Source organism: Aythya ferina, assembly GCF_964211825.1.
Source record: "Aythya ferina genome assembly, chromosome: Z".
NCBI lineage: Eukaryota > Metazoa > Chordata > Aves > Anseriformes > Anatidae > Aythya > Aythya ferina.
This window is the reverse complement of record NC_140299.1, coordinates 67,791,185-67,804,055: the sequence shown is the minus strand read 5'-3', so window position 1 is coordinate 67,804,055 and position 12,871 is coordinate 67,791,185. Positions and strand designations below refer to the sequence as shown.

The 12,871-nt window shown below is 37.4% G+C and overlaps 1 protein-coding gene across 10 annotated transcripts in view; it reads right to left on the bottom strand.

Annotated features, from left to right (window-relative positions):
* Nucleotides 1–12,871, bottom strand: part of BDP1 (BDP1 general transcription factor IIIB subunit) — a 57,291-nt gene that overhangs the window by 2,537 nt on the left and 41,883 nt on the right. For 8 of the 10 annotated variants that reach the window (XM_084503318.1, XM_084503324.1, XM_084503321.1 and 5 more), the window contains exons 33-41: nt 11,841–11,995; nt 10,980–11,118; nt 10,280–10,451; nt 9,003–9,063; nt 7,310–7,499; nt 5,684–5,900; nt 4,772–4,814; nt 3,122–3,422; nt 1,576–1,804 (exon numbers count right to left, since the gene is read on the bottom strand). In XM_084503318.1, the coding sequence (XP_084359444.1) occupies nt 1,576–1,804; nt 3,122–3,422; nt 4,772–4,814; nt 5,684–5,900; nt 7,310–7,499; nt 9,003–9,063; nt 10,280–10,451; nt 10,980–11,118; nt 11,841–11,995 (1,507 nt within the window). Of the gene's footprint in view, nt 1–1,575; nt 1,805–3,121; nt 3,423–4,771; nt 4,815–5,683; nt 5,901–7,309; nt 7,500–9,002; nt 9,116–10,279; nt 10,452–10,979; nt 11,119–11,840; nt 11,996–12,871 lie in introns of those variants that run through there. The other 2 variants (XM_084503327.1, XM_084503326.1) reach the window with 2 other exon arrangements.

Sequence of the window (12,871 nt, the reverse complement as noted above, 5' to 3'; positions counted from 1 at the left end):
TGCTTGTGCTTCCTATTCAGACAGGAAGTTTCAATAAAAAAACAGGAATTACTGGAAAAAGGAAAACAAGTAGACTCTCTTCTCATCTTCTGCTAACTAACACCAGGAATATTTCTGCAGGAAAAGCTGATTAATATTTTGAGATAGACCACGTACTGGACAACAGTCCCTTTTGACTTCACATATTTGCTATGGGTTTCAGTTAAAACAGAGAAGTATTTCTGCAATTTGTTCCCCAGGGGCCAGTGTTGAGGCCTGTCCTCTTTAATATTTTCATTGATGATTTGGATGAGGGAATTGTTTGCAGACAACACCAAGCTGGGGGGAAGTGTGGATCTGCCAGAGGGTAGGAAGGCCCTGCAGAGGGACCTGGACAGGATGGGTCGATGGGCAGAGGCCAGGGGGATGAGGTTCATCATGGCTAAGTGCCGGATCCTGCGCTTTGGCCACAATCCCGTGCTATGCTACAGCCTTGGATGGAGTGGATGGAAAACTGTGCAGAGGAAAAGGATCTGGGGGTGCTGACTGATGCTCACCTGAACATGAGCCAGCTGTGTGCCCAGGTGGCCTAAAAGGTCAACAGCATCCTGGCTTGTACGAGGGACAGTGTAGCCAGAAGCATCAGGGAGGTGATCGTCCTCCTGTACTCTGCTCTGGTGAGGCCACACCTTGAGTCCTATGTTCAGTTTGGGGCCTATCACTACAAGAAGGACATTGAGGGCCTGGGGTGTGTCCAGAGAAGGGCTACAAAGATGGTGAAGGACCTGGAAGACAAGTCCTGTGAGGAGCAGCTGAGGGAACTGGAGATGTTTAGTCTGGAGAAGAGGAGGCTCAGGGGAGACGTAATTGCTCTCTGCAACTACCTGAAAGGAAGATGTGGGGAGCTGGGGGTCGGCCTCTTCTCACAGGTAACTAGTGATAGGACTAGAGGGAATGGCCTCGAGTTGTGCCAGGGGAGGTTCAGGTTGGAAATGAGGAGACAGTTCTGCTCAGAAAGAGCCGTCAGGCATTGGAACGGGTTGCCCAGGACAGTGGTGGAGTCACCATCCCTAGGGGTGTTCAAGGAAAGGTTGGACGTGGTGCTTAGGGAAGTGGTTTACATTGGTAGCAGGATGATGGTTGGACCAGATGATCTTGGAGGTGTTTTCCAATCTTAATGATTCTATGAGTCCACAAGATAATTCAAAGTCAAAACTTCATCACATTAAAATATCATACATATACACATAAACAGTTATCAGCAGAAGCCCTTACAGCTTCACCCAAATTTTCAAGAAATGTACAAACCTTCTGCAACTTCTGCAAATGTAACAGAATAGAATATTGGGCTACAACTGTCAGAGAAACCAAAACATTCATAGATGTATGTGCACAGAAAAAAAAAAAAAAAAAAAAAAAAAAAACCTTAGTTGCTTTTTAGGTTTCCTTGACATGCACAAGTTAGGATCTATTTATTCAGTGAGGCAGATGTCTCTCCAAACTTGAACTCTGTATGCCCACCTACTCACTTCTGAAACTACTAATTCATTGTTCTTCACTTCTCAAAAATGAAAGGACATTCAGAAGCAAACATACCGTAACTACAGCATCAGCAGTTATGCCATCATACTCCACAGATGATGTGCTTGTAGAGGGAAGGGAACAAGATTCCTTACTGGATGGAGAGGTTTTTTTCTGATTTCGCTTCAGGGTCGCAATCTTTGGTTTTTGGATCTTCCCTCTACTCCCCTTGGTATCTTCTGCAGAATCAGAACTACTTTTTTTACAAATTAAAGATAAAAATCCAAATGGTTTTCGTCCACCCCTATTCAAAACAAATACAGTCAGAATGTCATAGATTGCTCCATTAAAGCAATATATAAATAGCATAGCAGGGGTCCAACTCATTACAGAGCAAACAAACACCACAGATGCACATGAAAATTCTAAGAAACAAGAAGTTATTCCAAGACAGGCTGTTTTTATTACTGAGTAATTTCTCACATGAGGAGTTTTACAAAGCACTACAGAAACTAGGACCTCCAACCCTTAGAACAGGAACCTACGATTTGTCACTACGCTAAAGCCTGTAAAAAACTACTGAATCTTCAGAAAGAGGTACCAAGAGGAACAGAGACTTAGGCATGAAGAAAGAAAAAGAGCACCCTTTGTCTATTCACTGAAAAAAAAGAAACCTGATTCCCGACAATGGGGCTACAGCAGACTATTTTAGACCACAGAAAGAAGACTCCCTGCTGCTGGGTTTCAGAATCATCACACCTAATAATCAAACTTACGTAGAAAAACAGGGAAGAAATGACAGTGATGATGGAGGTACAGAGTATCAAAGTTACTTCTTATGTTACAAAGAGTTTACAGATTAGGGAGTAAACTCTAAGGCAAGGATTCTTAATTTTAATGCATCATTACCCAGCTGCTGTGGATATCCAAGGTACAAATAAACAATTTTGTTATGCACAAATGTAACAAAAGAATAAACAACAGGATCAGGACAGACCAGTGGAGCACCACAGCTGAGACCAATGAGCACAAGTGCAACAGACAGCAGGAATTCAAACACTTAAAACAGTGTGGAAGGGTATATTAAAAAAATAAACATAATCCACACACTGACAGACCGATGAGAACAATTTCTTCTGAGCTGTCAGGCTTGAAACTCCTTTGGGGAAATGGTGCATCTTAAGTTAGGCCTAGAAATCCAGTGTATGAGTACTATACCAATAATAAATTTTATTAGCAGAAGGACAAAAATCAAAACAAATGGATAGGTACATATATCTAAGCATAGACTGAGCTAAGGAAAACGACAATTATCCTAAATCAGTATCAGAGCCAACAGATGTCTCCCTCGCAAGAGGCATCTGTAAATGTCTACATAGATACAACATACATCAGTAGTGTCCCTTAGTGTATCTGCTCACTTAATGACTAAAATACATCAAATTTCAAAGGAGACAGTTTGATCCTATTTAATTTGCTGAAGAGGATAGATACTATAATTCTTACCCAGTATGGTCACAAACAAGTGTACTGCCCTTATTAAAAAGTATACCAGAAACTCAATATGGAAACAATGTCTTTTTAACAGAAAAGGCTGGTCAAAATATTATTCTATAAATACCTGAGTAATGGAGTTTTTGAAGATTCTTTTAGACTTCCAGAATTTTCCAACTGTGCAGGTTCATGCACATCTCCTAGTTTTCCTTGCTCGCTTGTTTCTGCTTTTCTGCTGCAGGTTAAGCTAGACATCACCTCTTTTTCCTGATCAGATTCTGAATTCTCAAACGATGCTTTACCTAAATTCTCCAAAGTTTCATGCTGACTTCTCTCACCTAGTGGTCCGAGTGACAAAGACTCGGGCACCAACACAGAAGTAAGTAACTTTTTCTTTGCTGAAGCTTCTGTTTTTTGAAAAGGATTACCTGTAAAAGAGTTGAGAGTTATTCAGTGTTATTCAAAACTTCATTTAGTTCCTTCGATGATAACCTGTTCGAGTGAGTACAGAAGAGAGCTACGAAAGATGATCAGAGAGCAGGTGGAGCACCTCTCCTATGAAGAAAGGCTGAGAGAGCTGGGGATGTTCAGTCTGGAGAAGTGAAGGCCATGGTGAGACCTCAATGTGGCCTTCCAGTACCTAAAGGGGGCTTATAAAAAGGATGGGGAAGGAATCTTTACTCAGGTAGATAATGACAGAACAAGGGGAAATGGTCTTGAACTAAAAGAGATTAGAGAGATTTAGACTAGAAATTCGGAGAAAACTCTTCACTCAGAGGGAGTGAGGCACTGGAAGAGGTTGCCCAGAGAAGCTGTGGATGCCCCATCCCTGGAGGTGTTGAAGGCCAGGCTGAATGGGGCCTTGACCAATGTGATCTAGTGGTGGCATCCCTGCCTATGGCTGGGGGGTTGGAGTTAGGTATCTTTAAGGTCTCTTCCAACCTGAGCCATTCCATGATTCTATGATAATGCCACAGCCCAAAAGATGGGGATAATGTTACAATGGCTTGCATCACAAGAGAAGGGCTGAATTTTGTTGTTACTGTTCTCTTTTTAAAAAACACCATTATGAATTAAGAGTTCACAGTCTACTTGTAAAGTATGTAAAATCTTACAGATGCCATATGGAAAAGCTGGGAAAAATTTGAGGAAGTGTAGTTTTACTGCCCACACCCTTTACAACAATAGAACTTAGTTTAGCAATCTAGCTGTTCAGATTTCCACAATTTCTCTTTCAAGTTTATTTCAGGACAAAGAAGTAGTTCTCCAAATCCTTCATGGGCTCAAAGACTATATCATCAGGAATTCTGCTTTCCTTCTGCTGTTGATTCTTCAGAGACAGATTAAACTGTGAATTTATTTTTTTTAAAGACTAACACAAAATAAAATATTACAAATTTATTTTGGCATAGCATGGTAAGACACCAGTTAATACCTTTAGTTATTAGCACTCTCCAATGAGTGGAAATATTTGCTAAGCAGAAGATAATAGGTGTGGTCCAAAAATCTCCTGTAATTCATGAGTAGACTAACTACGGCAATGCTTTTAGAACCATTCCTAACCATTAATAACCACCTTTTATAATCCAACACAATTAGTTTATAGCAAAAACATGAAATTGTGGTATTAGGTTATTACAGTGAAAATTTCATTCAACTGTTACGTTAGACAGCTGATTACAGCACCATTTAGCACAACAACAGCAAGTATTAAATTGTAATGTATCATGTATTTACATTCATTATACTTTGTTTTTACAAGTTTAAATTTACCTACCAGAAGCTCTTTTTGGAGAATTTGTGGATTTAGTTGAACAACCCTGTTAAAAAAAAAAAAAACTTTCACCATTCAAGAGACAATGAAAGTTGACAAAGGCACATTGTGCGTGTACACTTCTAAGAACAGGAGTGATAGAGAATACATCTTCAGTAGAGCATCATTCACCATTTATCTCATTTCCTGAGCAGGCTTTTCAAGGTGTTCTCATGAAAAATGACTCAAGTCAAAAAGGTCAAGACAAGAGGTCAAAGAACAAGGTAAATTTTTATCCAGTCCTTCCTAGAAAAGCTCTCTGAGTCATATGGGAAATTATCACACATTCCCTCACAGGGACGCACTACCAAATCCTAGCCTACTCACAGAAATTGATGGAAGTCACTCCCACAAGCTTGGTCGTATTCTAAAAGGAAAGGGGAAAGCTGAATACAGGCTGGCCTGTTTTAATTTGCAGGTTCTTTTAGACTAGTGCCCACTAAGTTAAAAAACATTAGGAATATATCTAATAAGTTATTTCTGTAATAGATACCACTAGGAATCGTAATGTCTGCCAGTCATCCAATACACATCCAAAGTTTACCCTCCTCCAATGTAATTGTCAGAAAGGCTGTGGTGAATGAACTGAACAATGAAACATATTACCACCCTACCTACCAGGAAGCTTAATAAAAATATTTGAGAGCCAACAGCTTCTTCAGAAAAATAATACTAGAATTAACAGTCTAAAAAGTGCTGTTGGGTTCAACATAAAAAGCAATTTATGGATACTGATTTTGCCTTGAAATTGGACAGGTAATAGCATCACTTGCTTAAAAGTGTACTGTTAAACATTAAACATAGCTAAAACGCTCCACAGTTGTGTTAAGCGTTTACACTATGCATACAGACACACTAACCAAATCACCTTCTCACCTTACAAGGGCTTTCGAAGTTACTCTCCACTACAGTAGACAGAGTTTTCTTGGCAGGAGGAAAGTCATTCTCTGCAAGCTCAGCCGCTGACCTTTTTTGAGCTGTCTGCACCAAATTTAGAACAGGCTCTGCTAATGCATTCCGTTGTTGTTTGGTTTCCATATTGCTGTTCAAAGATGCATCAAATTCATGAGCTGCAGTTGTCAAGGATCCAGTGCTGTTTAGATAAAAAATCATTATTGTGACTGTAAAAAAAAAAGCCAAAATTTACCTTGTATAATACTTCGGTATGGAAATTACCCATGGATCATTGCTGATATTCTTTGTTACTTAAAGCCAGTATTGGTTTCACATGTACTGTTTACCATCAAGAACTATTTTGCTGCACTACCTTAAGGCAAGTTAGAGAACTGAAATTTGCTAGTTACAGTCATATCTAATTACTTTAGAAGATGTTCTGTTTGAATTCAATTTGATACTTCCATAAAATGCAAAAATATGTCAATTGATTAACTGCCCTAAATAATTCCATAATGCAATATTATTTACACGTGCTGCTGAATCTAATTCCCACCCTCTCCCTGCTCCCCCTGGTATGATCTCAAAAGAGAGTGAGAAATCTCAGGAAGCAGCAGAGGCTAGGAAATAAAGTAAAGCAGTAATAGAACAGTGAGACAGATGTACCCTAACTCTGCCTGTCAGTAGTTCTCTCTATCTTCAGTAGTTCCACACCAATTCACTCTTAGTTACTGAATGGATAGATCTTTAAAGAGAATAACATTTTCCTTAAAGTTCTCCACGCTGGTGGAGAACTGCATCACACCTGTAGTTTTGACCTGGGAACTTACATTAATACAGTAGTACATTTTACAACATAACAACACTTCCTATTCTTCAGAATCTTTTTGCCTTTGACATTTTTCTTTCTTCCCAAGCTGAACAGGAGATTTAATTCAGCCATAATGTTGAAAGAATTCAGTTATGTCACATTGAAGAACACTCCTGCTGTAAGATACACACAAACCCTTTGTCTCAAAATACTGCCAACTAGCTAATATTCTACTGAGTGAATTCATTTATTTGATTTTAGGTTCTTATGCCTTTAAAATCATGGCACAAACTCAAGAGAACAGTATCAACTTGTCTGCCATTTATCATATTCTCCAAAGGGCCATCTAGACTAGAAATTTGGAAAAGCAATTCATAAAAGAAGTTTGAAGTTTTTGTTTTGTTTTGTTTTAGAAAATTGTTAAAGTACTGTAAAAATGCAAACACGCTTAGATTTATCATTTTCAATTAATTTTCTTTCCAAGTATCCATGATAGAATAAATTTCAGCTGAATAAATGACTTTTATTTTTAAAAATCAACACTAAAGAATAAATTAGAATTAAAGTTAACATTGACACCAAAAACCCAACTAACTAAAACAGTAACTTTAAACCTCTGATGAGAGCTTTCTCCACTCTGATTTAAGTACTTTTAAGACTCTGCCCAGCCTACTAAAATGATTTCTTCTTGCATTTATTTCTTCTTTTGAGATGTTTCACTGTGTAATGCACATTCAAGGTATAATCAAGATTCACAAAAAGTGTTCCACTCAGATGCTCAAAAGTAAAGCGTTTACCTCTCCACTTCAGTCACACTTGTTTCACTTGCGTTTTCTGAGCCGATAATTATTGGCGCTGGTAGTAATGGTTCAGAAGTTTGTTCCAGCAAAGCAGATGCATCAAATTCTTTTGAGTCAGCTGGGATTTCCACCAATGTTAAAATGAATGTCTGTTCTTCATCTGGACATTGACAATTGTCACTCACTACTATAATTTCCAGTGGAAAAAAAAATAAAGAAATCTATTATTCAAGTTTCAAACCGTATTCTTCTCTTCTTCATGCCCTCCCCTCCACCCCCCCTTGACTAATTAGCTGTTAGGTGCTTGTTTCTCCAGGGAAAAAGACAATGGGAATATCATTCAGACAATATGCTTGCCTTCTTCTGAAACAAAATACTCATCATCACTCCCTGGAGCTCATAAAACTATTCATACTGAAGAATATTAAGCATAGCTATTGGAGATGGAGCTTTTAAAATGAATGTTCTAGTATTAATGAACAACTTGCTGTTCATTTAAACTTGTGTAATGGACAAATGGCTCTCTGTCTCTAAATGCTACTGTCAGGTAAGAGTTATTTTTTGAAGTGGCAGGAGTAGGTTGGATTTTTTCAATAAACTCAAGATTTTTCCTTTCCCCACTGACTGAAGAGGGCCTGAGAATTATTGTCAGAAACTGAACAAATGACAAATATAAATAATTTAGCCAAAAAGTTGGAAGTAACAGACAACTGCCAACTGCCATTAGAATGAATTTAAGGAGATAACATTTTTAAAGGTTTTTCAAAAATGGAAATCAACAGTGCTACTCTGTTACTTAACACAACTCTCATTTTTGATTATTTAAAGCTGTTATTTTGATCTTAATTAACTTTGGTTCTTTTCCTAATTAAAGATGATTTACAAGGCTCTGTTCCAAGACCCTTATAAGCATAATGACAGACACCTAAAAAGAAATATTAACCCTAGAGTTTTTGCACATGCTCAGGAGTTTGGCAGGAAGACTGCAATCTGCATGTGAAGAAATTATTCTGGGTTTCTGACACTAATTTTCTCATATCTTAGCCATCTATTGGTTCCAAACCAGCTCCATTTCAATTTGTTTTAACAACATGCAACCATTACCTTGGTACCTTTCACCACTTTTAATCATTTAGCAGCTGATTGCCAGGTAAAGAGGGAATTCTGTTTTCTTCCATTTTCTTCCCCTCTCCTTTTTCACTTGCTTGGACTTGCACAGTCCAGTCCACCCACCCAACACAACTGTGACACTGGCATCCACTTGACAATTCCATGAGCTCACTACAGTTCACTAAACCGGTGGAAAACTACACAAGTTCTCTCCCTCCACCACCTTCACATTTGGCAAGTGAGTCAATCAGAGGCTCATAACATGCTTTAATAAGTGCTAAACCCAACAGTGGTAAGCAGTAGGATCTCCTTGCAGGGAGGAAAGAGCAAGAAACTCCCCTTCCATTGTTATTTAAACTTAGGGTGCCATTCCAAAAGTTCCCAAGTCTAGTTTGTGTTAATGAAACATAATGATAGGGTGGGGAATGGCACTATGCTGTGCATTCTTATTTTTGCTTATGAAGTAGATTGTTTAACTATGTCAATAAAAAAACATTTTCATTTTGTTGATTCATCTTTGCATAACTGCAACATACACAAGTGTGGAGTTTTGCTGACTTAAAATATGAGCACATGCTACCTGAAGTCTCTTCTGTGCTGCTTACACATGGCTGTTGACAATCCTGAGCACACGTTTCATTCTAGAAATAAAATATTTGAAATAAAACAGGTTGGTAAGTCTGAGAAATAACTCTAGAAAAGAAGAAACAAACAAAACATGTCAAATGAAGAGCCAGAAAATCTAATGACATCATCATAATTACATTTTGTCAAGTTTTATTTCTAGCTAATCTAGGGTGAAGGATACTAGCCTGTCAAGGACAAGAAACACTTGGGCAATATATAATTCATATGCAGCTCACTGTATTGATAGTTTGTTGAAATAAATTTATACTTCCTACAGCACAACTGTCACTGATGACTCACACAACAAATTGCTCAGTGGCACTAAGAACATGAATTCCCCCAACCACTACAAAACCACTGTGTGCCAAAGACATTCACTAAGCTCTGCAACATACCTACACTTCGTCTTTTATAGCATGCACCTTTGCTAAGAACAGGAATACTCTACTACAAGCTGCCTCCTCTCACACTCTCTGCCAGTCCAATATAAGCTAAGTCTTTGTACCCTGTTCTAACCTTAGATGGGTCTTGATACATCTACAGATTGCACTGTGGAAACAAGCTACTACCCATCAGCTATTCCACTTTAAGTACATGAACACTGGTACCGAGCAACACTAGAAACCTTGAGTGAACTGACAATGAATCTCTCTCATGAAGAAATATGATATTTCTCTAGCACAAATATGCTAGAATTGGGATACACAAACCACTGCAAAGCAATGGATGTGGAATACATACATTACTGCGGTCAAATAGAAAATGTAAAAGTTATGTTTCGAAATAAATGGAAAAGAGTAGAACGAAGGATGAGGGTCAATTTACACAAAACTTGTTTTAAGCAAAGCAAATGAAGGGGACAATGAAAATGTAGTGAGTCCAGCAGAACATAGTTTTAATAAAAAAAAAAAAAAAGTAACAGCAAGAGGCCAGAGTGAATGAATACAGGAGTCTTAGGTAACTTCTTCCATCAAAACTCTTTTTCAAAAATCCTCAAAATTTTTCTAAAATTTATCACTTATTGCTGAAACCCTAAAAACTGAGGCTTGCAAAGATGGGGTTTGCCTGAATGATTAACTTTGATTATCCCCATGAAAAAAAATAAAGAGGGGTTTCATTCACCAGCTGACCTACCAGGTCTGTAAAATGGGTGAAGACATTTGTACTGGAAACCTCTTCTTCTAGAGTTTGAGAAAAGGGGCACTTCCAGACTGTAATTAAATTATTTACCTGAGCAAAGTTGATTGTACAGACGCTGTGCTCAGCAGGACAAGGATTTTGCATGGTAAGTCCATCCACAGAACTTTGATTCAGATAATCCTCTAGTCCAAGGTGAGATTTCTTATATATTGGTGATAAATTCCCTGAAGTCCTACAATCATCTCTCATCTCCTTCTCTGTTCTGTAAGATACATACCTAGTTAGTTAGAAACCAAGGCTGAATTCTGCATAATTATGCATTTAATGCGAAGCTTACATACAGAGAAACAGAGCACCTGTTTGAAAATTACATACTTCTCCTACAGAAAACGCATAATCTTTAAATAAGTCTACATAAAGTTCTTCAGCAAAAAGCCCAACACCACTAATTGAAACTTTACTACTAAAGGCATGACCAAGCATGTAGTCTTACAAGCTTATTAACATTTCCAAATTGATCAGCTGCTTAACATTTCCTTTCAGACACAGTTTTCTGGGAGACAATTAATTAGCAAAGTAATTACCAAATACTGAAACAGCGAACACAAATTAACGTTTTACCTCCAGAAGTTGCAAGACAATATAGAAAAGCCTTAGAAGTAAAATGACAAACTAAGCTTCTGTGCATTATCTGTAAGCATATAATTTCCATCACAGATGTATTACAAAACTGCTTATTTTATAAGACTCTAGAAATGAAATCAAATACTAACTGATGATTTCTTCCTACCTCTCTGTTTTGTTCACTTGTTTGACAAGTTCCATACTAGTTGCAAAATTATGAAGAATTGAAGGATCACTTGCAGTTGGTCTGAGCAGTTCTAGTTCCACCCCCTGCATTTCTGCAGTACTTCTCAGCTCTGTAGACTCTAAGATATATAAATATTATTTTATAAATATTTATACATGCACTTGTATATATGTATATTTACACTTATTCATGTGTATATATATACATACACAGAAAAATTGTGTAGTTACTTGTATATTATTTTTGCATATAAGCTTTTGTCTATTAAAAATACTGACATGTGCATATAATTGCACTATAAAATCTATTCTTTTAGTGTGTACATAAAGTGTATACACACACAAGTTATGCAAAAACCATAGTAAAAATTTTGCTGGTCTGTATACACGGGTTACCATTAATGTAAATGATATATATACTCATGATTCAACTTGCCTTAGTATTTTGTGGTTTCTTTTTTGCCAGTGGTATGAATATAATTAAAAATTTGAACACCCTACAGACCACCATTTTTCTGTAATTGCTTGAAGAATATAGAAACTATTCTGTATATCTCCCCTTCTGCCTTTAGTGGAAGGGAAAGACAGTAACAACAGGAAAAAAAAGTACAATGTACTGTACAGTATTTCTGTCATTGCCAGACGAGTAATTGCTACTGAGATTTCATTTTATTTGGTGTTGTATAAAACCATATCATAAACTTGTCTGTTGTTAAAGCAGTGATCCACAATCTGTGAATGTGAGCAGAAGTGAAAAATACCTTCAGCCTAGTTTTGTTTTACAGACATGAATCCATTAGAAGAAACTATTTCAAAACCCTAGGATAAGAAACGGGCTTACCACTTTGAACTTGGTCCAGCTGTTCCACAACTACATTTGTATTAAGTGGCTCCTGAAGTATGTTTTCATTAGACCTCAATACTCCAAGGTTTGGCTGAGGCTTCAGGAGTCTGCCTCTTCTCAGTCTCTGATTCACCATCGGCAGAGGGCTATTACTACAGGTAAAAAGAAATGCCATCAACATTGCTAGCTGTCAAAAATCAAGAACTATGTGATAAAATCAGTGTTTTCAGTAAAGATCATTGCACAGAGAAGAGATAGGAGAGGTGTAGTAGATGAGAAAATGAACAGATGAAATACAGACTATAACTGTCAGTGAAGGCACGAAGGCTATTTGGCAGAACAACAAAAAAATAAAGATCATCTACACTGGGAATTGGAGCACACAAGTTTACTACAAACTAGTATGTTCTCTATCTACAGAAACAGATGAAATATGGAAAAAATGTGAGACCATCAGCAATATAACACTGATCGTATGAAATTAAGTTCTGGCTAATAATATAGTAAAAGAACCACCTAATTTGAAATCAAAATCTCTGATTATAATTTTTTCAGAATTGTATAATCTGATAGTGTGTTCAAGCAGTCAACAAGTTACAGTCTTCCAAATAAAGGAACATGTTCACTACCAGATTTTTCTGAAAAGCTGTTCCATCAAGCTATTTCAACGTTTGCAAATATTTTAACAAAACTAGAAGACATGATGATAAAAGATCAAATAGTTCCTTGACATTCATTTGCTCTAAATGTAGAGTACAGAGCAGCACTGACACATAAGCAATTTGCCTTGGGCTAATTAGCCATAAAGTACTTTGGGAAAATGGGCTTGGTAATTAGCAGCAATCCATACCAATGAAGTTCTCACATTCTTCCCTCCTCAACATAAGCATAATTTCAGAAGCTAAGAAAAAGTTCTACATTCTCCAAATCACATATCAACTTCTCAAAAATCATAAGAGAAATGCAAGAGGGATTTCCCATATTATATCACAAACATAAGCAGTGCTATAGGATCTCTTCCTAAAGTA